At 42.4% G+C, this 24,320-nt stretch overlaps 1 protein-coding gene across 1 annotated transcript in view; it reads left to right on the top strand.

Moving 5' to 3' along the window:
* Window positions 1-6,442: 6,442 nt before the first annotated feature.
* Window positions 6,443-24,320, top strand: part of LOC124721166 (spaetzle-processing enzyme-like) — a 56,845-nt gene continuing 38,967 nt past the window's right edge. The window contains exons 1-2 of the mRNA XM_047246038.1: window positions 6,443-6,446; window positions 6,554-6,746. Coding sequence (XP_047101994.1) covers window positions 6,443-6,446; window positions 6,554-6,746 — 197 coding nt within the window. The remainder of the gene's footprint in view (window positions 6,447-6,553; window positions 6,747-24,320) is intronic.

The following is a 24,320-nucleotide window of genomic DNA, read 5'->3' on the forward strand; positions in this document are numbered from 1 at the left end:
TGCTGCTGCTGTTTGCCAGGCATAGTGCTACTGAATTTCACTTTGTATTAGTCTGTTAAGCTAGTTTGCTACTGATTTATTTTTCTTGTTTGCTGCACATTGCCTTATATTAGTTGTAATATTGCAATTGCTTTGCTAATTTCTATAATGCTGCTTGCTTTGCAAATCTGCATTTTTTGTCATTGCTGTTTGTGTTACTTGTTTTGTGCTGCTGCATTGCCTCGTCCCTTAGTTTAGCATCTGTGCTCAGTAGATTTAAGTTAGCTTAAGATGGGGTAGGCCATATAAGAGAACAAGTTGTGATGAATTGGAAGAAATGCATTGAGAAGCTATAAGAAAATGGTTTGGCCAAAAAAGTATTTTGAAAGAGGATATGAACCAAAAAAGTAGGGTTTAAGGACAACAGGTTTAGGTAGGATTTTCTTGGAAATAAATGATGAGGTAAGATAATGGAAAATAAATAATGAGGTAAGAAATATGTGAACATATAAATACAGAAAGCATGCTTGGATACGATTTTTTTGGTGGAAACAAATGTTGAAATAAGATGAAAGATCTATCGAATGAAGTTTTGGGTTGGCCTGCAGTACCAAATATTACACTGAAAACAAACCCTGCACTTTCCTCTTGTGTTATTCTGCTATGTGTTTGTGTACCCTTGTTTATTTGTGTTTTTCCTGTCTTTATGTGTTTAGCTGATGAGAGTTATGTTGTAGAATTTTTCTAATACTATGTTATTTTCTTTTTAAAGATGTTTAGACATTATTTATCTGTTCTGTTTTGTTGCTCATGTGTGAAGTTGATGTTTCAAAAGTTATTCTGATCTTTAATGTATGTACTTATGTCATAATTCCTGTAACACTGATGTATATGTTATTTCGATTCTTTTGTAAAACCTGTACTACAAATGTTATCTGTATTGTTATGTTCTTTAATGATGTATTTTGTACCTTTGTAACTGTATTCTTATGTTATAAAATTTTAATTGACACCAGTTCATCATATTATTAACTTGTAAGTTCCGTTTCACTGCACACTTTTCTGTTGGTAATAGTATATGGACAATATGTGAGAAGTAGGGACTGTTAGTGTTTGCAAGTGTGTTCAGCAAGGGACTGGATAACAGCATTGCTGGTTCTAAGGACAATTCCAAAAACGTTGTGAGTGCACAAGTGGTGGTTATCGACTTGCTATATTGTCCGCAAGACTCTTCGATGGTGATTGTGCACCTGCACAGTCGCAGCAGATGGCTGCTGGCCATCTCTACAAGGACTACAGTGAGTCTACACCTTTGCTGACTCACCAGTACCATTATTTCTACAAGGACTGCAGTGGGTCTGCACCTCTGGTGGCCCACCAATACAATAATCTCCAACAGGACTACAGTGGTCTGCTCTGTGATGACCTACCTACCAATATTCTTCAAAACTTCGACTGGCTCTGCTGTGGGTTTGCTCTGTTGTGACCCATTACCTGTCAGCATGTCAAGAGTCAGCATTGTCTTTCTGTTGGAAGGACAACACTACTTCTTCAAGACTGCATGGAAATCCACTACTTCCGTGTGCATTTTCTTTTACTGCTCAGACTTTGAGAAAAACACTACAATTTCACTGTAATGAACAATCTGCACTGTATGGACTGTGAGAAAATTTTAGCTTTTGACCAACATTGTATCAATAAGTGTGTCAATTTGATATCTTTGTTATTGTAATTATGAAAAATTTTATCAAATCATTATTGGCCACTGCCCAAAACAATTTGTAAAATTTTTTGTGGGGAGCATGGGGGCTATGTAAGTAGGCTGTTTAGGTTTTTATATTGGTAACGCCACGTAGCGCTCTGTATGAAAATCACTGGCTGTGCTGTGTGCAGTCTGTGGCTAGTTTGCATTGTTGTCTGCCATTGTAGTGTTGGGCAGCTGCATGTGAACAAAAATGGTTCAAATGGCTCTGAGCACTATGGGACTTAACATCTGAGGTCATCAGTCTCCTAGAACTTAGAACTACTTAAACCTAACTAACCTAAGGACATCACACACATCCATGCCTGAGGCAGGTTTCGAACCTGCGACCGTAGCGGTCACGCGGTTCCAAACTGAAGCGCCTAGAAGCGCACGGCCACACCGGCCGGCCGCATATGAACAGCGCGTAGCGTTGCACAGTTGGAGGTGAGCCGCCAGCAGTGGTGGATGTGGGGAGAGAGATGGCGGAGTTTTGAAATTTGTAAGACTGGATGTCATGAACTGCTATATACATTATTACTTTTGAACACTATTGAGGTAAATACATTGTTTGTTCTCTATCAAAATCTTTCATTTGCTAACTATGTCTATTAGTAGTTAGTGCCTTCAGTAGTTTGAATCTTTTATTTAGCTGGCAGTAGTGGCGCTCGCTGTATTGCAGTAGTTCGAGTAACGAAGATTTTTGGTGAGATAAGTGATTTGTGAAAGGTATAGGTTAATGCTAGTCAGGGCCATTCTTTTGTAGGGATTTTTGAAAGTCAGATTGCGTTGCGCTAAAAATATTGTGTGTCAGTTTGAGGACAGTCATGTATAATTTTTCTAAGGGGATGTTTCACTCTGAACTATCAGAATTTGAAGAGGAAATACATATGAGAGGAACCTTGGAAATCACAGGTACCAAGAGTGTAGTACGAGGGTGGTTTGAGAAGTTCTCAGAAAGGAATGGAAAAAAAGTATTTACATCACTGAAACTTTTTTCAATTTTTCAATGTAATCTGCTTGTAGATTAATACACTTGATCCAACGATGTTCCAGTGCCTTGATCCCATCTCGAAAACGAGTTTCCTCCCGGCCTGCAAAATAGTTGTCAACTCCGGCTATCAATTCTTCGTTTGAAGTCAACCTTCGTCCACCAAGAAAAATTTTCAGTTTTTGGAAGAGATGGAAGTCTGACAGAGCCATATCAGGTGAATAAGGCGGGTGTGGCAATAATTCGTGTAACTTTGCCGTGGCGACGGCACATGTTTTTGGTCCAGCGTCAAGAGTTGCAGCACCCATTTTGCAGCTAATTTTTTCATTTCAGATAACATCTGGCAAGTGTGAGCAATTTCAAGCACTTGCAATTGGCGATCCTCCATGACCATTTTGTGCACTTTTGCAATGATTTCTGGAATACTGACACATCTTGGCCGACCACTGCGCGGATCGTCATCTCAGCTCTCGCGACCAAATTTAAATTCATTTGTCCACTTGGCAACAGTTGAATATGAAGGAGGAGAGTCCTCAGGTGTATTCTGGAAATCGCCGTAAATGTCCTTTGCTTTCATACCTTTCATTACGAAGTACTTAATCATTGCTCGAATCTCGATTTTTGCCATCTTCGCAAATCACTACGAGGGAAGAACAACAGAGCCACGTCACCGCTACAACTATCTTCCACGAGTGGCACGTGTTTACAGGAACAGTCCAATGAATATCACGTGAACAACTCTTTGTGCTAACGCTGACCTCTCCTGGTGATTCCGAGAACTTTCCAAACCACCCTCGTATCAATGCCTTAACGCATTCGTATACAATTATGCCGATTGTTAATCTGGATGGTAAACTGGCTGGAAAGGTGTTTACTGTGCTGTGAGACGTTGGAGGTGTTTTGGTTCCTATGACTCTTTCTCGTGTGGGTGATCTTGCAGGGGCAGGACGGAATATTTGCGTCACTGCAATCAACAGTGGGAAAACGCACGTAAGAAAACTACAACTGCGGTGTGAGCACTGATTTTGGCCAATAACTGGTAAAAATAACTTGTTTTTGCTTAATTCCTAGTCCGTGTATAAAAAAAATCATATTCCTTTAAAGCAAATTATCGCTCCTGGAAAGTGTGTCACATTGCAATTCATTCTACATGGAACCACTGGACAAATACAGACTCTAGATGTATGTTTTTTCCGTGCCTATAAGACAATTATCACATTGAGTGAGATTTTCACTCTGCAGTGGAGTGTGTGCTGATATGAAATTTCCCGACAGATTAAAACTGTGAGCCCGACCGAGACTCGAACTCGGGACCTTTGCCTTTGGCGGGCAAGTGCTCTACCAACTGAGCTATCGAAGCACGACTCACAGCCGCTCCTCACAGCTTTACTTCTGCCAGTATCTCGTCGCCTACGTTCCAAACTTTACAGAAGCTCTCCTGCGAACCTTGCAGAACTAGCACTCCTAAAAGAAAGGATACTGCGGAGACATGGCTTAGCCACAGCCTGGGGGATGTTTCCAGAATGAGATTTTCACTCTGCAGCGGAGTGTGCGCTGATATGAAACTTCCTGGCAGATTAAAACTGTGTGCCCGACCGAGACTCGAACTCGGGACCTTTGCCTTTCGCGGGCAAGTGCTCTATCTTTCTTTCAGAAGTGCTAGTTCTGCAAGGTTCGGAGGAGAGCTTCTGTAACGTTTGGAAAGTAGGAAACGAGATACTGGCAGAAGTAAAGCTGTGAGGAAGGGGGCGTGAATCGTGGTTCGGTAGCTCAGATGGTAGAGCACTTGCCCGTGAAACGCAAAGGTCCCGAGGTCGAGTCTCGGTCGGGCACACGGTTTTAATCTGCCAGGAAGTTTTAATTATCACATTATCGGCAGCTACGCCTTAAAGGGTAGGCAGTGTCACGATAAGCTCAACGACAGACTTTTTTCATTTCGGTTGCATGCCATCACATTTAATCAGTTGTCAATGCCCTCTTACACCAATATGATTATATATGCATTCCGTAAGGGTAGATACCTAGCTGAACAATCTGTGCAGTCCGTAAATCCCAGGGACTTCTAATTCGATCTTGATGGTGCGAACCCTCGTGACGTCTATGGCGCCATTTTTCATTCGGTATTCATGTTGTCTTTTCCTGTCATAGTTGTTAAGGTTAGTTAGGTTCGGTTTAACTTGCGAATGAGCCTTACTAAAGGTTGGACTTGTGACCTTGCACTCATGGGATTACTTGTTAGCGGAGAGGAAAAATATGTCGAGTTTAAAGAAGAGTTCATCGCAGATATACACTCCTGGAAATTGAAATAAGAACACCGTGAAATCATTGTCCCAGGAAGGGGAAACTTTATTGACACATTCCTGGGGTCAGATACATCACATGATCACACTGACAGAACCACAGGCACATAGACACAGGCAACAGAGCATGCACAATGTCGGCACTAGTACAGTGTATATCCGCCTTTCGCAGCAATGCAGGCTGCTATTCTCCCATGGAGACGATCGTAGAGATGCTGGATGTAGTCCTGTGGAACGGCTTTCCATGCCATTTCCACCTGGCGCCTCAGTTGGACCAGCGTTCGTGCTGGACGTGCAGACCGCGTGAGACGACGCTTCATCCAGTCCCAAACATGCTCAATGGGGGACAGATCCGGAGATCTTGCTGGCCAGGGTAGTTGACTTACACCTTCTAGAGCACGTTGGGTGGCACGGGATACATGCGGACGTGCATTGTCCTGTTGGAACAGCAAGTTCCCTTGCCGGTCTAGGAATGGTAGAACGATGGGTTCGATGACGGTTTGGATGTACCGTGCACTATTCAGTGTCCCCTCGACGATCACCAGTGGTGTACGGCCAGTGTAGGAGATCGCTCCCCACACCATGATGCCGGGTGTTGGCCCTGTGTACCTCGGTCGTATGCAGTCCTGATTGTGGCGCTCACCTGCACGGCGCCAAACAAGCATACGACCATCATTGGCACCAAGGCGGAAGCGACTCTCATCGCTGAAGACGACACGTCTCCATTCGTCCCTCCATTCACGCCTGTCGCGACACCACTGGAGGCGGGCTGCACGATGTTGGGGCGTGAGCGGAAGACGGCCTAACGGTGTGCGGGACCGTAGCCCAGCTTCATGGAGACGGTTGCGAATGGTCCTCGCCGATACCCCAGGAGCAACAGTGTCCCTAATTTGCTGGGAAGTGGCGGTGCGGTCCCCTACGGCACTGCGTAGGATCCTACGGTCTTGGCGTGCATCCGTGCGTCGCTGCGGTCCGGTCCCAGGTCGATGGGCACGTGCACCTTCCGCCGACCACTGGCGACAACATCGATGTACTGTGGAGACCTCACGCCCCACGTGTTGAGCAATTCGGCGGTACGTCCACCCAGCCTCCCGCATGCCCACTATACGCCCTCGCTCAAAGTCCGTCAACTGCACATACGGTTCACGTCCACACTGTCGCGGCATGCTACCAGTGTTAAAGACTGCGATGGAGCTCCGTATGCCACGGCAAACTGGCTGACACTGACGGCGGCGGTGCACAAATGCTGCGCAGCTAGCCCCATTCGACGGCCAACACCGCGGTTCCTGGTGTGTCCGCTGTGGCGTGCGTGTGATCATTGCTTGTACAGCCCTCTCGCAGTGTCCGGAGCAAGTATGGTGGATCTGACACACCGGTGTCAATGTGTTCTTTTTTCCATTTCCAGGAGTGTATTTAGAAAGGGGAGCAAGGATGAGTGAGCAAATAATCGAGGCATTGCAGCTCTCAGTTCCATATCGAGTCTGTGTTCATAATAGCAGTGATTCTTTTCCGTAGACTGTGCATGTTGCCGGCGTGTTGCAGTGGTGGCGAAGGAGGCGCGGGCGGCGCCGGCGAGCGAGCGCCCGCCGGACCCCGAGCAGCACCCGTCGTGGCGCCTGCTGGAGCACGCCCGCTGCGGCCTCAGCGCCGCCGACCGCATCATCGGCGGCAAGAACGCCGCGCTCGGCGCCTACCCGTGGATCGCTCGCATCGGATACATCAGTACGCCCTCCCCGCTCGCCAGCAAATACCAGTCACCGGGTCAGTCAACAGCATACCCCTTTGCCTAGCGCGGGCCCTCTTTCGCCTCTGTGCCGCGTCCAGCCGACACCACCTAGACTACGGGCCTGCGCGCACACTTGTGACGTCACATACTGTTGGCCGGGGCTGTATCGGAACGCTCCTGTTAAGCTATACCAACTTTACGGAAGTACGGAAGCGTCTGATCCCGCCCGTCTGCTTTGACCCATGACGTCACAAATATGGCGGAAACGACCATTAACCACGATTCCAATATGGCTCATACAAAGTCGTTACCTACACATTATGACGACGAAAATACGTCGAAAAACAAACACATGCACGTTCCACAAAAAGCCTAATGACACTAACGGGACAAGCGCGGGAAATAGGGGTTTTTTGGGTGGGAACAAACTAAATATAAACAAATTTAGACACCGACTCCCATACAAAACCACGCAAAACGACGAAAAAAACCGACATCACAAAACTCCCCAAATACCACTAAACACATCATCTGGACCCGGACACTTCCCTTGACCTATATAGCTCAACAGCAGCTTCAGATCCCATAAAGTAGGACCTAACACTTCCCTTGACCTATATAGCTCAAAAACATCTCCCAGTACCAATACCAACATTCACAGCCACACATTGGCATCGAACACTTCCCTTGACCTGTTATCCTTATGACATCTCCACATACAGCCGTCCCTGGCCCCAGACGCCGGAACTTTAAGTAAGCCTTCTAACATTCTGCGTGGTGTCTGTTTGTTCTAAGTCGTGTCTCCCTACCACTTTCGCGCAACGACGCTCTGAGCGTGTTTTTTAGGGAATTGACTAGTTTGAACCTGGGACCTGTTGCTGGTAAGGAGACGCCAGACCACATATGACGTGTAGAGTTCAGAAGAGTTCAGTGAGACTAGCGATGATATAACCAAATACTTAATGATTTCAGCGTCAGCTCCACTGCACTCGCTGTAAAAGGATCTTAATACTAACTAAATTTTGAGGAAGGGGTTCAAGGCTTTCCTATTTTTAGTTAGTTTGTAAAATAACGTCGAAAAAGCAGTTAAGTTTACCATTGGAAATTTTATTCTACTCACAAAACATTGTTTATAAATTGCACTATTGATAAAAGGAAATGTTTTAATACAGTATGATAAAAACCAACTGCATTCAACAAAAATGTGAACGAATATTCCCTGAATGGGTTTTCAAGTTCTACAATGGATCGAAGGATGACCTATGTCATATCACATATCTATAATCTAGATTTAAATTAAGTGTCACAAAAGAGAAAACTATCAAAATGGTCTACAGTGACCCTCAATTATCTTTAATTACTTATCTAACTTGTCGTAAATTACAGTGGCTGATATGGCTTCTCAATAACTATATAACAGAAAAATCATCGCGTTTCAGATTTTTACTTCAAGTGGCAAATGTGAACACCGTGAGCTTTAATTGACGATCGACACTAGTATTACGCAAAAAGGGGGTGTAACAGATGAGACTTCTGCAGTTCTGAGTGAAGCTTTATGTGCTGTTATGCGGCATTGCGTGCGTTCATTACCTTGTCGGTGTTCGTCAGGGGGCGGCGGACAGCACAGCTGCGCTCACCTCGCCGTCTCGGAAGCAACTCTCTCCTAACTTCTCCTTACGACAATTTACCGAAGTTGGTTTGAAAAAAAACTATCTGGCTGTGTTTTCATCTGACCAATCAGGCGCTCAATGTTAACCTCAAGCTCTGCCTACAAAAATTCTGTCTATCCAATGAGAAATGTTATACTTTTCGTGGTGGGGCAATGTTTTTAAAGTTTACAACGTAACAGAGACGCGAAAAAGTCTCACGCTAAAACTTGCAGCTGGTGTGGTCCTTTTAATGTTATCGTAAGATCTATATTGTTCTTCTGGAGGGCTGTATCTTTTAACATGGGCTGGGGGCTGGTCCTGACGTAACAGAGACGTGAAAAAGTCTCACGCTAAAACATGCGGCTGGGGTGGCCCTTTTTGTGTTATCATAAGATCTATACTGTTCTTCTGGAGTGCTCTAGCTTTTAACATGGGCTGGGGGGGTGGTCCTGACGTAACAGAGACGCGAATAAGTCTCACACTAAGGCTCTAGCTTTTAACATGGGCTGGGGGGTGGTCCTAATGGTTAGCTGGCGACGTGGGTGTCCGTCCCTTATCGTAGGGCCTTCTAACTTAACACGGTTCCGCTCTCGGCTTCTGTTCTTGTTTCTCCCATCGGAACTGCGTCTGTCTCACGGTGGGAAGGTATGACATGCATTTAGGCATTCTTGTGTTAGTCTGTGGTATTCCATTTGCTCACTCGTTACTCGTATTACTTTGGTTAATTTAATGTCACGATTTATTCGGAGCTATGTGACATACTACTGGATTTGCTTATCATGTCAGGGTTTTCATGGAAGGTGTTGGATTTGCCTGACACCTTACAGCCTCATTTCTTCACCACATACTGAACACTTCACGACGTCATCCAAAAATCCGAATAGTTGAAGAAATTTTATTAGTGACAACGCACTGTCCCCCATCATAGGCGACAACCGAGAAATGTTGACCCTGTCAGACAGATCCATACCTACTAAAGACATAAAAAAAGCAATTACCCAAAATTCACACACGACGCCACACTTGCAAACTAAACCAAAAACATCACCTAACACACCATCAGAGAGCACCACCGATCGCATCAAAACGACACCTACAAACACGCCACTCTCACAAACTAAATTCCGCGCCGTCGTGACGTCACACACCACAACTGCCTTACGTCACGGGTCAAAGCTGACGGGTGGCATCGGACGCTTCGGTCGACCCAACTTTACGAGTTTTAGAGCTGAGACCGCATAGGGATTCTCGTGCTTTCCTCTTCTACACGGCCTCGTAATGAAAGTGTGGAAATTTATATCATTGCGTAAAGTAACTAAACAAAACTGCCCTATGATATTCCAAGACGTAAAATTATTTTGACGATTTGCCTTAAATACGCGTTTCTAGGCTCGAATACAAATTGTAATTTTAAAATCTCTCTTTTACCTCAGGAGCTATGTTTTCTTGCAGCAAAAAATCGGCAATATGCAATAACAAGCAGACGTTTTCGGTTTAAAATGAAGCAGCTGGAGCTCCTACAGAATTTAAGAATTTGTTTCCCTGGTTATTTTCGTAAATTTTCCTCTCCACTTCAAAATTTGCTGACCTCACACGAAACTCAAATCATTCGACGAAATTGAGCACCTCCTGCCGCAATGTTTAATACTGGATGCTCAAAACGTCAGTATAAATTTGAAAACTAAATAAATCACGGGATAATGTATATAGAGCGGTACATATTGACACACGTGCTTGGAATGACATGGGGTTTTATTAGAAAAAAAAATCGTTCAAAAAATGTCCGACAGATGGCGCTGCATCTGATAAGAATAACAATAATAACAAAGTAAGACAAAGCAAAAACGATGTTCTTTACAGGAAATGCTCAATATGTCCACCATCATCCCTCAACGATAGCTGTAGTCGAGGAATAATGCTGTGAACAGCACTGTAAAGCACGTCCGGAGTTATGGTGAGGCATTGGAGTCGGATGCTGTCTTTCAGCATCCCTAGAGATGTCGGTCGATCACGATACACTTGCGATTTCAAGTAACCCCAAAGCCAATAATCCCACGGACTGAGGTCTGGGGACTTGGGAGGCCAAGCATGACGAAAGTGGCGGCTGAGCACACGATCATCACCAAATGACGCGCGCAAGAGATCTTTCACGCATCTAACAATATGGGGTGTTTTTTTTTTTGGTTCTAATGAAACCCCATGTCATTCCAAGCATGTGTGTCAATTTTTACCTCTCTATCTACATTATTCTGTGGTTTATTAAGTTTTCAAATTTATACTGACTTTTTGATCACCCGGTAAATCAAAAAACCCGAAAAAATATTTCATTTCCCTGTTTCTCCAGAACTTTGGAACTTAAACATGAAAAGATTGTTTCTCCTATATCCTTGACTGAAATTCGTGTCACAGAGTGCTGTTAATTTAATCACAATGCACTTACGTCGAAATTCTGCTTTCTATACTGCTTAATACGTAGACCACTGAATTCGTTATAGCAATTTTCTAAGGTAGTTTAATCAAATTGAAATTATTTCCGAATAAGTGCATATGTAAAACTGAACAAAATCATTCTGTAGCTCTTCCAAATAAAAGTACTGGAAACTCAATAATCTGGTAGGAATGATAAGGAATACTAAATATTTTCGAGCCACACTAATTAACACAACTATTCTGTGTGACAGTAGTTGCTTCGTATTAACCTCACAGCAATGGTCCAGAATTAAGAAACAAATTATACTGGTGCATGATACGTAACATACATTTAAAAACCAATTGGCAAATGCAGTGCTATGGAAACAAATAACACGCTATAAATTTTTTGTCATTTACTTACCCTTGAATGATGCGTCTCGGAATAGCTGCAATCCAGCGATTTGTCAACTTCACACATTTGGGAAATCGAAACATGCGCACTTTCATGCCTTTTTGGGATTTATAATTTCCCTGGCAAAAGGGAACGCAACACTTCTATCCCATACTTCGAAGAACAGTAGGCGAATACTCTATGAAATATATATCACTTTCACATGGCACACACTTTCAACACAACATACACGCCAACAGGACTGCCGACTACAGATAAGATGGCCAACAGTTTGTGACGTCACGTGCCAATATGGCCGCTGTGCGTAGGCCTTGTATCTAGAAGGCTTTGGTCCAGCACGCGCTGTCCACGTCTCCCACAGTGTGTCAACTGCGTCTCGTCCGCATCCTGCACGGCACGCAAATAGTAATCTGTAGCGACTGACGATCGCACCATTGATTGCTTCTAACGTAAGTGTCTGTGTAGCGAAAACGTCAACGAGCTGTAAGTGTAGGTTTAAACCTCTCGCACATGGAGCTACTCAAAATGAACTAGTCTGTGACGCGGGTTGACAACGAGTCCATTGGGAGTCACTGCGTCTGCGATTCCGCGGGATGTCGCAGAGAACGCTAAAACCTGTAGGTAACTAGAATGAGGTTCTTACTCTGCAGCAGAGTGTGCTCTGATACGAAACTTCCTGGCAGATTAAAACTCTGTGTCGGACGGAGACTCGGAACTGGGACCTTTGCCTTTCGCAGGCAAGTGCTCTGCCAACTGAGTTGCCTAAGCACGACTCATCCTCAAAGCGTTATTTCCACCAGTAGTACGTTTCATACCTTCCGAACTTCACAGAAGTTCTCCTGCTTGACATGGGGGAGGGGAGGGGGGGGGGGGGAGTCTAGCACCCCTGGAAGAAAAGCTAAGCCATGTCTCTGCAATGTCCTTTCTTCCAGTAGTGCTACCGATAGTTTCGCAGGAGAACTTTGTGAAGTTAGGAGAGGATGGGTCGTGAGTCGTGCTTAGGTAGCTCAGTTGGTAGGCCACTGGCCTGCGAAAGGCAAAGGTCCCGAGTTCCAGTCTCGGCTCAGCACACAGTTTTAATCTGCCATGAAGTTTCATATCAGCGCACACTCCGCTGCAGAGGGAAAATCTCATTCAGAGAACATTTCTCCGACTGTGGCTAAGCCATGTATCAGCAATATCCTTAAGAACGGTGCAGGAGAGGGATGTACCCTCACCCCACTGCTCTTCAGTCTGTGCATCGAAGAAGTCATGATGGATGAAAGACAGTTCATGGATGCGATTAAAGTCTCGGTGAAAGAGTGGGTAATGACATTACTATCCTCAATGAAACCGAGGAAAAGTAGGATATACTGAATGAAATGAACAGTCCAGCGAGTACGATAGTACATAGAAGTGAAACGTAGACGATAAACAGTTCAGACAACAAGAGAATAGAAGCTTTTGAAACGTGATGATGCAGAAGAATGCTGAAGATTAGGTGGGTAGATCACTAACTAATCAGGATATACTGGACAGAGCTGGAGAAAAAAGGAATTTGTGGCGCAACCCGACCAGAAGAAGGGAGCGGTTGTTAGGACATTCTGAGACATCAAGGGATCACCAGTTTAGTACTGAAGGGAAGTGTGTGGGGGTAAAAGCTGTACAGAGAGCCCAAGAGACGAATACAGTAAGCAGGTTAACAAGGATGTTGGTTGTAGTAGTTACTCGGGAATGAAAAGGCTTGCACAGGATAGAGTAGAATGAAGGGCTGCATCAAACTCTCTTCTCACTGAAGTGCTCAGCGGAAACGAAAAGGACGTTGAAAATCAGGTGGACTGATAATAAGATAACAAATGAGAAAGTTCTCCGCAAAATCGCAGAGGGAAGAAATATATGGAAAAGCCTAGGTACGACGGCCCTGCATGAAATGGCACTTATTAAGACGTCTGCGACTAACTTCCGTTGTGGCAGGGGGTGCTGTAGGGTTAAAAACAATAGCGAACGACAGAGAGAGGTATACATCCAACAAATAATTGGGGATGTACAGTGTAAGTGCTACTCTAAGATGAACATTGTATATATATATTCGGCAATGACTCCTCTGACATACCTATATAAATGAAAATATAAATGTTCGTTTGATCAAAATCATGTGTCTCCCAAAATTCTTCACTAATTCCTTTGAAATTTTGACACAATGTTGCATTCTAAAGAGTGTGCTTGTAGGTATCCATTTATGAAAATATGCCTTTTTGAGATTTCTGTAACAACATTTCCCTGTTCTTAAATTTATAAAAAATTGCATATCACATATTTTAAAAAATACGCATAGAAAAGATACACTTTATTCCAACGAAACGTTGTGTTAAAATTTTAAAGCATCGGTCATAAACTTTCGGATATTTGCGATTAGGAACAATTACAGATTCTATATAAGCTCAAACGTAGATGTTCGTTTCTTCAAAATCTCAAATCTCCAAAAATTCTTCATGTATTGCTTTGAAATTTTAAAAAACATTGCATTCGAAAAATTATGTCTTTTGGAACACCATCTGGTATACGTTAGTAATATGGTAAACGTTATAAAAATGTAAATGCTGCTTTGTTCAAAATCTTTAATCTCTGAAAGTTCTTGATCGATTGCTTTGAAATATGACAAAGACAGATTAGAAGTAATGGATTAAGACTTTAAAAGGAACAACACTAGATACTTCTATAAGAATTTCAAAGAAGTTTTAACAGGTTTCCAGTCACCAAGCCCACATTTTAAAGATAAAAATGGAAAAATGGTTTTAAGCAATAAAGAGGACTGTAAAATTTTAGCTGAATACTTTGAAAATCCAAAAATTGGGAAGAGCCTAGTGACAGATTTCAGTTTCAAAACCCACAACATGAAAATCCACCATCGTAATCACCTACAGTAGAAGAAACAGAAAAGATTATCAAAGCATTGAAGAATAACAAAGCACCAGGAGAGGATGGGATTGCAGCAGAAATGCGGAAACTAGGGGGCTCATCCGCATGGCAGAAAATTCACAAAGTAATTAAAGACATTTGGACAAGAGGAAACATTCCCAGTGACTGGAAACAAGCATTGATCCATCCTCTCCATAAAAAAGGATATAAAACAGACACCAACAACTACTGGGGCATATCCTTGTTACCAGTGACATACAAAATACTTTCTAAAGCACTTTTAAATAGAATAAACGAACAAGCAGGATCTAATATAGGAGATTATCAAGCAGGATTTAGAAAAGGTAGATAATGTGCAGAACAGATTCTTAATTTAAAAACAATTTTGAGAGTGAGACCTATACTTCAAGAAGGCCTACGACTCAGTTGACAGAAAAACACTATTCCAGAAATCAGGGATAGACGAAAATACCAGGAGACGTGTTGAACAAACGTCACAGATAAAACATCAAGGACTAAGTTTCAAGGCGAAATTTCGGAACCATTCAAAATCAAAACAGGAATTCAACAAGGAGATGGACTATCCTCAATTCTCTTTAACTTAGTTTTACATAAAATAGTAAAAACATGGGAAAGCACATTAAATAGTAGAGGCACAAAGGGTATAAGCGTGGGCCAAGGAAAGAACCAATTTGAAGTGAAATGTTCAGCCTTTGCGGATGATATGGCATTGATAACTGAAAACCGAACAGACGCAACAGTTATGCTTGATCTGTTACACGAGATTGCTGAAAAGACTGTGCTAAAAATACCCTTGAAAAAACCGAGTATATAGAAGACGAACATAATACAGAAAAGTTTATGAAAACAAAGTACTGAAAAATTAAAAGAGTTGATAAATTCAGATACCTTGGGGAGTGGATACAAGCCAATGAACTGGATAACACAACAAATAAAGAAAGGATAAAAAAGCATATAAATTAACACAAAACTACTACAATAAGAAATCAGTATCCATACAAGCGAATATTAGACATTATAATTCAGTTATTGGGACACAAGCAACATATGGATCAGAGTGCCTAACATTGGACAAGAAAGGTGAATTAAGGGAACTAGAAAAAAGAGAGAGAAAAATACTAAGAAAAATTCTAAGTCCTGAGAAAAACACTGAAAATAGGTGGATTAAAAGGAGAAATGAAGATTTATACGAAAATTCAGAAAAGATCACAGATACAATGAGGAAGAGACGGCTAAAATTTTATGGACATTTAAAAAGAATGGAAGAAACACGGATTACAAAGAAAATTTTTAATTACGTTAGTAAGCTGAAAAAAACTGAAGGATGGATAGAGGTAGTAAAGAAAGATGCCAACGAAATAGATGTTACAGAGAAATAATACGTGATAGGAATCAAGGCTACTGATAGAAAACGCAATATATATATAAAAGGAGAACATAGTTACCAAAAATCACAGTAACAGTAAACAGGGCTCAAAGTCAGAGGGGAAGAGAGGTGGGCAAATGAGGTTGAGAGAAAATGGACATGGAAACCGGGAAGTAGGAGATGGACAGAGAGGAGAGAGAAACGGAAGATTGACAGACAAAAGGGGAAGGAGCTGATGGGCTGAGAGAGAGGAAGCAGGAGGAGGTGGAGAGAGAGGGGGAGAAGGAGGAGCAGATATACAAAGAAAGGGAGAGGGGAAGATGGACAGAGGTAGGGGATAGAAAGAGATCAGGACGTACGTCTAATTCCCGCACTTACTAGAAAAGTGCACTTTCTCTTTTCTTTCTTTTCCATTTAAGCAGCTGTGCCGCAGCAAAGTTCAAAATGGTTCTGAGCACTATGGGACTTAACATCTGTGGTCATCAGTCCCCTAGAACTTAGAACTACTTAAACCTAACTAACCTAAGGACATCACACACATCCATGCCCGAGGCAGGTTTCGAACCTGCGACCGTAGCCGCAGCAAAGTGTGGCCGGATACACCTAGTATATGTATAGGTATTTTCTCCGAGCTCTCATACGTCAGTTGCAGTTTCCGTCCGTTCTGAGTAGCGATGTGTGTAGAATTGCGTTGCCAGCTAGTCGGTAAGCAGACAGCAATTTGGATCGGCTGCGGTTTCCGTTCCTTTTGAGCAGCTCCTGGCGTTGAAAGCCTTACCCTTGTGTACTCTGTGTGCTTGCCTATGTGGTGTTTGACTGCAAATAAGTCCGAGCTTATGTGTGTTCTGCAATGCATGTTAGAGTAATGACGTGTACGTTCTGTCTCGTAAATGCTGTTGTCCTTAATATTACTGTCCAAAACAATCTCTGTCGAAACACCCCCTGGAACGAATCTATTCTAAATTCAGCTTTTACTGTCCTAAACAATCTCTGTCGAAACACCCCCTGGAACGAATCCATTCTAAATTCAGCTTTAACGTATTTCTGGTAATCGTTCATAGAGGAGCCGACGCCAGCTGTTCCCATCGCAACTTTTCGTGTTACATCACACGGCCGCGATCTTCAACGAAAGTATGCACTTTCTTCATACTTGAACATAAATAGAAGACATAAAAGTCGGTCATCGTTCAAGTAAGGACAGACCTATCAACAGATGAGAGTGCTTTCGGCTATTATAGCACAACTTATATTTCAATATAATCGTAAAATTATTGCGTCCGCTGTGGAGTACATATTGCACGCCGGCAGATGTGGCCGTGCGGTTCTAGGCGCTTCAGTCTGGAACCGCGTGACCGCTACGGTCGCAGGTTAGAATCCTGCCTCGGGCATGGATGTGTGTGATGTCCTCAGGTTAGTTAGGTTTAAGTAGTTCTAAGTTCTAGGGGACTGATGACCACAGATGTTAAGTCCCGCAGTGCTCAGAGCCACTTGAACCACATCTTGCACGTTTTCGTACTCTCTCCGAAAGATTTTTCGGATTAATATGGGCGTCAAAAATGTATCAGTAATCTTACAGAACTCACAAGTATTGTCATGTAGAATCCTGAATCAAGTACCAGTTACCGAACATAGTCATCTACAAGAAGTAGCTCTTCACTCGGATACACATTTATTTATCAGATGGGACTGAACTTCTTCCTTCAGCACTGAGTGTTCTTATTAGTATAAAAAAAGAATATTCTAGCAAATTCGTACATTAAATAAATAAAATGGTCCCAAACCTTCCACAAATCACAAATGTTTAACAATAAAAAACAGAAGAAGGTAGCGATCAAATCTGTGATCCGCACATCGCCAGTCAGCGACTGTTATTATTACACCAAGGGGAACGTCCCACGATGACGGAATATAAAAAATGTTCAAATGTGTGTGAGTTTCTAAGGTATAAAACTGCTGAGGTCATCGGTTCCTAGACTTACACGCTACTTAAGCTAACTTATGCTAAGAACAACACACACGGCACAGAATATAAAGAAGAATGCAAGTACAGACACAATTTGGCTACTTTCAGAAAATTGCATTTTCGCTATCGAAAGGCGTGATTATACCTTCAGACTTTCTCAGAGCGAGGCACGTACTCTGACAACTGACACAAAATATTCTCATATTTTTGGTTGACACCATAAAGGTTCCACCTAAGTCCCTGTGATAAATCTAGCTCTTTATGACCTAGAATTTCCTTCATTCGGAATATAAAATTGAGAAGTGCAGCAACATGCCAGACGGGACAATAACGATTCAGCCACACCGTGGCTGGTGCCAGCATTGTTAAGTCAATAATATCGGAGAATCTCGACTGAGGGGCAGTGTATATTGCAGGTCCTGATGCGAGTAATAGCTTTGACTTTATGCTAATAAACAGTGTTAACTAGTTGGCTATATTAAGTATTCTGTGCTTTTCTACTGTATTTGTGTCGTACATAAGTGTGCAGAGTGCTTCAATCATTATCGTTTTTTGGGTTGTAAAATGTGTTGTTCTTATTTATAGATGTTGTATGAAGTTACTTATATCAATATGATGAAATATCTTCCCACGATCCGATAAAAGTTCTGATTTTTCAAGGCGTAATAGTTGGATGTCAGAGAGTGTCATATGTATTATTTCCAAAATGGACGTCCCTTTTTCTCAACACATACTAACCGTAAAGAGATGAATGAGCTATCATTAGCGAGATTTTTCAACTGGCTTCTGACGTTACATATTCATTACACTAAAACTTAGTATTAATGGAAAATTTCAAGATAAACACTTTTAAATGTAATAGGCGAAAGGTCTTCATGTTTGTCCAGCTTCATTTTTCATAGTTTACAAATCTAATTTATTAATCACGAATATGAGACTCACTTTCAGTATTATCTTATTACAAATACCATTTTATTTGTTTCAGAGTACTTATTAACTGGATAATTTATATACAACAATACCATAGATAATAACAGTGACCACGCAACGTTACGCGTATTTTGTATTTCTTTCTACTTTATTAACTCGCAATTCTAGCCAGTGCATAGACTGTTTGACTGCAGGATCGCAGCTACAGGTTATTATTTGCAGCCAGTTAGCTGCATGGCATGAAAGCAGACGCGCGCTGCTCGACTCCATGACTACATCGACCTATTCTTTCTAAACAGAGCCGTGCATAGCCCAAGTACCTAAAATACGAGCAACCACAAGTAAAGACGCAGGTGGTTTGCTCGTATGGGATGTTGTTTCGGAAGAGCAACTACACTAGCACATAACCGTTAGATGCCGTCGCAGCCACTGCGGTAGTCCCTTATCTCTGCCGCCGTGAAAGCTGACTTCTCTAAACGAATATACTTTCCGAAACGACAAAAATATTTTTCGTTGTCGCCTTGGACTGCGATTTACCTACTGCGGTTTCGGTCTAACGTGCTTACTGTAATTGCAAATATTTGTCGACTTATAGGCTATGTAGCCCTACTGACAGTTTTTAATCTCTGCCCGTCATACATTCCGGTAGAAACACCCTGAATGGAAACACATTTTTGGACACGTGGAAATGTATATACATGGATGTATTATAAATTCGTGATTACTAGTTCACGTCATTCGGTTCATTTTTAAAGATGTTTTCTCTTCATTCTCACAGCTACCCTTAGCCTAACAAATACACTTACTCCAAATACTGCCATTATGTAAAACCATAAAAGCGCGAACGTTTCGCATGGCATCCCTGATTTCAAAGAAATACGTTTCTGTCAGATGGCAGTTCTCTTTGTCGAATTCATTTATATTTAGCTGCTATAGACATTAATCGACATCAATGCAAATATGGCGTGAGCTGTGTACTGTCATTCCATTTAATTCCTACCGTGAACTTTGCAAAAAATGGTCAAATGGCTCTGAGCACTATGGGACTAAACATCTGTGGTCATCAGTCCCCTAGATCTTAGAACTACTTAAACCTAACTAACCTAAGGACATCACACATATCCATGCCCGCGGCTGGATTCGAACCTGCGACCGTAGCAGTTGTGAACTTTGCAACTAGGATATGTAAATGCTCTATGTTCTGAGACTGCTAGTGATGAACATATTTGTAGACAAATCTAGGAAAAAAATAAATATCACAAAACCAATAGTAAACGGACTACCTTATCATGACATGCATCATCTTGTGTTAAATGTTGAAACCTGTGGATAAAAATTCTATTAAATCTGAGTACAGGAGATAATAAACCAGTCAAAAACTGAGTATTTTAAGAGTCTCCTCAAAGACATGAACTGGATAGATGTTTACAATACTTATGACTCAAATATAAAAAACAAAGCATTCATTAATAAATTTACTTCCTCTTTTGAAAATTGTTTTCCCCTAAAGGTAACAAATCAAACAGAAGTCGAAAAATAAAACAAGGATTACACGTCAGTCCCCTAGAACTTAGAACTACTTAAACCTAACTAACCTAAGGACATCACACACATCCATGCACGAGGCAGGATTCGAACCTGCGACCGTAGCAGTCGCGCGGTTCCGCACTGAGCGTCTAGAACCGCAAGACCACCGCGGCCGGCAAGGCACGATTCTGTTCAGAAATTCTTACCTCCTCTTCATGGTAGCGCTGAAGGAATCTCAAGGTCGAACCCAGTTTTGAGAACGTCAGTTAGGCGTCTTGGGACCCACTATGCACTAAACTTATTGTAATCTAACATCTCCGGGAGAAAGAGGCTAGGCCTTGAAATCTGGAGTACACCTTCAGAAAGCACGAGAATAGAGAACTGACAATTACACACACAGTTTCATCAATACGTTGCTCATCAAGAATATCCGAATGTTTCCTCGATCACTTTCATCACGCACATGTGTGCAATCAGCCTAGAATTTTCTGCACTACTCCCTCACAAAATAACCACGATACAATGAACGATGAATCTCGACGATATTGACTCATTCTGCTTGAAGGAAATGAATGACGGGAAGTTCCTCGCTAGTGGCAGAAGACGATATGTTGTTTTTGTTGTCGTCTTCAGTCCTGAGACTGGTTTGACGCAGCTCTCCATGCTACTCTATCCTGTGCAAGCTTCTTCATCTCCCAGTACCTTCTGCAACCTACATCCTTCTGAATATGTTTAGTGTATTCATCTCTTCGTCTCCCTCTACGATTTTTACCCTCCACGTTGCCCTCCAATACTAAATTGGTGATCCCTTGATGCCTCAGAACATGTCCTACCTACCGATCCCTTCTTCTAATCAAGTTGTGCCACAAACTTCTCCCCAATCCTATTCAATAACTCCTCATTAGTTATATGATCTACCCATCTAATCTTCATCATTCTTCTGTAGCACCACATTTCGAAAGCTTCTATTCTCTGTTTGTCCAAACTAGTTATCATCCATGTTTCACTTCCATACATGGCTACGCTCCATACAAATACTTTCAGAAAAGACTTCCTGACACTTAAATCTATACTCGATGTTAACAAATTTCTCTTCTTCAGAAACGCTTTCCTTGCCATTGCCAGTCTACATTTTATATCCTCTCTACTTCGACCATCATCAGTTATTTTGCTCCCCAAATAGCAAAACTCCTTTACTACTTTAAGTGTCTCATTTCCTAATCTAATTCCCTTAGTATCACCCGATTTAATTCCACTACATCCCATTATCCTCGTTTTGCTTTTGTTGTTGTTCATCTTATATCCTCCTTTCAAGACACTATCGATTATGTTCAACTGCTCTTCTGAGTCCTTTGCTGTCTCTGACAGAATTACAATGTCAGCGGCGAACCTCAAAGTTTTTATTTCTTCTCCATGGATTTTAATACCTACTCCGAATTTTCTTTTGTTTCCTTCACTGCTTGCTCAATATACAAATTGAATAACATTGGGGATAGGCTACAACCCTGTCTCACTCTCTTCCCAACCACTGCTTCCCTTTCATGCCCCTCGACTCTTATAACTGCCGTCTGGTTTCTGCACAAATTGTAAATAGACTTTCGCTCCCTGTATTTTACCCCTGCCACCTTTAGAATTTGAAAGAGAGTATTCCAGTCAACATTGTAAAAAGCTTTCTCTAAGTCTACAAATTCTAGAAACGTAGGTTTGCCTTTCCTTAATCTAGCTTCTAGGATAAGTCGTAGGGCCAGTATTGCGTCACGTGTTCCAATATTTCTACGGAATCCAAACTGATCTTCCCCGAGGTCGGCTTCTACCAGTTTTTCCATTCGTCTGTAAAGAATTCGCGTTATTATTTTGCATCCGTGACTTGTTAAACTGATTGTTCGGTAATTTTCACATCTGTCAGCACCTGCAGTCTTTAGGTCACTTGAAGTCAACTTCCACGTGAAAATGCTTTGCTTACAAGTGCGATGACTTAATGTAATGTGTTATATTGTACTTCTCGCACGTTTAACCCAAGCATGCTCATATGCTGTCTTTAAAAACAATTTATACGCTGAGAACAACTAGGGCCTAAAGAACACTGTCATCAATTTTGAGGTTGTAGCATGCATGCATGCTCCTGACATTTGTTGATCTTCGGCTAACCAGTTTTGTCTAAATCTCTAGCCCTGCACTGTGTATATGAGCAATCACGAAAAACTGTCTCGCCAATTTTTCGGATATTCAGTTCTATAAGGGCCCAATTTACAAAACATTATTTTGTTGCTCTGTGTTGCTCATTTGTTATCTAGGGTTGGCAACATAATTTAGTGTATAATGTACGTAGTAGAAATACCCACATCAAAAGAAGTTTTGCATCATCGCGGTTCCCAGAACACCTAAAGAAAAACGTTGACTGTGGATATTGTATCACAGACCCAGTCCCTTTGACTGTTCAGAGATCACACTAAATCCGCCCAAAGATGTAAACAACCACGCATGAGCAGCGCCTATTAGATGGAGGGGGTCCGACAGCCGATCAGTTCCAGTCTTTCCACCAGGAAAGAGGTACACGGCTCGTGTAGTCTGTAGTTCAGCCATGCCTAGACGGTCAATAGCGCGGTTCCGTCGCGTCCGCATTGTTACTTCGTGCCAGGGAGGGCTCTCAACAAGGGAAGTGTCCAGGCGTCTGGGAGTGAACCAAAGCGATGTTGTTCGGACATGGAGGAGATACAGAGAGACAGGAACTGTCGATGACATGCCTCGCTCAGGCCGCCCAAGGGCTACTACTGCAGTGGATGACCGCTACCTACGGATTATGGCTTGGAGGAACCCTGACAGCAGCGTCACCATGTTGAATAATGCTTTTCGTGCAACCACAGGACGTCGTGTTACGACTCAAACTGTGCGCAGTAGGCTGCATGATGCGCAACTTCTCTCCTGACGTCTATGGCGACGTCCGACTTTGCAACCACGACACCATGCAGCGCGGTACAGATGGGCCGAATGGATCGCTTAGGGTTGGCATCACGTTCTCTCCACCGATGAGTGGTGCATATGCCTTCAACCATACAATCGTCGGAGACGTGTATAGAGGCAACCTGGTCAGGCTGAACGCCTTAGACATACTGTCCAGCGAGTGCTGTATGGCGGAGATTCCCTGCTGTTTTGGGGTGGCATTATGTGGGGCCGATGTATGCCCCTGATGGTCATGGAAGGCGCCGTATCAGCTGTACGATACGTGAAGGTCAGCCTCCAACCGATAGTGTAACCATATCGGCAGCATACTGGCGAGGTATTCGCCTTCATTAGCGACCCCATTGTGCACATCTTGTGAATGACTTCCTTCAGGATAACGACATCGCTCGACTACAGTGGCGAGCATGTTCTCCAGACATGAACGCTATCGGACATGCCTTGGATGGACTGAAAAAGACTGTTTATGGAAACTGGAAATTTGTGGTAATGTCTTGTGGGACCAAACTGCTGAGATCATCGGTCCCTAGACTTACGCACTACATAATCTAACTTAAACTAACTTACGCTAAGAAGAAGACACGCAACCATGCGCAAGGAAGGACTCGAACTTCCGATGGGAGGGGCCGCGCAATCAGTCATGTGACGCCTCAAACCACAAGGCCACAGACTATGTCGTGTTTGAATAGGTATTATTAGCGTGTGTGATGAATTTAGTAGCTATTGTTGATGTAGTGATTCTAATTTCAAACTAATTAAAAAATTTTACAACTCTCAAAAGACACTATTGTCACTAGCGTATACATGGAAATTTTGTGAATTAACATTAATAATAAAAATAATGTTAATATTAATTAACATTTTGTATTATGAAGTGTGTATATTTTTTTTGTAGGAAACATGGGATGTTAAGACTTGGTTAAAAAACGATTCAGAACTATGTGACTGATGGTTTGTACATACGAGGATCACTCCAAAAGAAATGCACACTATTTTTTTTAAATCCATCTTTTATTCTACATGTTTGAAAGTTTTACAGTGTGTAGATAAATATTTTAGGAACAATATTTTCATTTCTCCTCATAATTTCCATCCCTCTCAACTGTCTTACGCCATCTAGGAACCAGCGCCTGTATAGCACGGTAAAATTCTGGACCAATCTGTTGGAGCCACTGTTTGGCAGTGTGCACAAGGGAGTCATCATCTTCGAAGCTTGTTCCATGGAGAGAGTCTTTCAGTTTCCCAAAGAGATGATAGTCACATAGAGCCAGGTCAGGATTGTAAGGCGGGTGTTTCAGTGTTGTCCATCCAAGTTTTGTGATCGCTTCCATGGTTTTTAGAGTGACATGTGGCAGTGCATTGTCGTGCAACATCAAAACGTCCCGCTTTTGCCGATGTGGTCGAACATGACTCAGTCGAGCTTAAAGTTTCTTCATTGTAGTCACAG

The sequence above is a fragment of the Schistocerca piceifrons genome, chromosome 1, assembly GCF_021461385.2.
Source record: "Schistocerca piceifrons isolate TAMUIC-IGC-003096 chromosome 1, iqSchPice1.1, whole genome shotgun sequence".
Lineage (NCBI taxonomy): Eukaryota > Metazoa > Arthropoda > Insecta > Orthoptera > Acrididae > Schistocerca > Schistocerca piceifrons.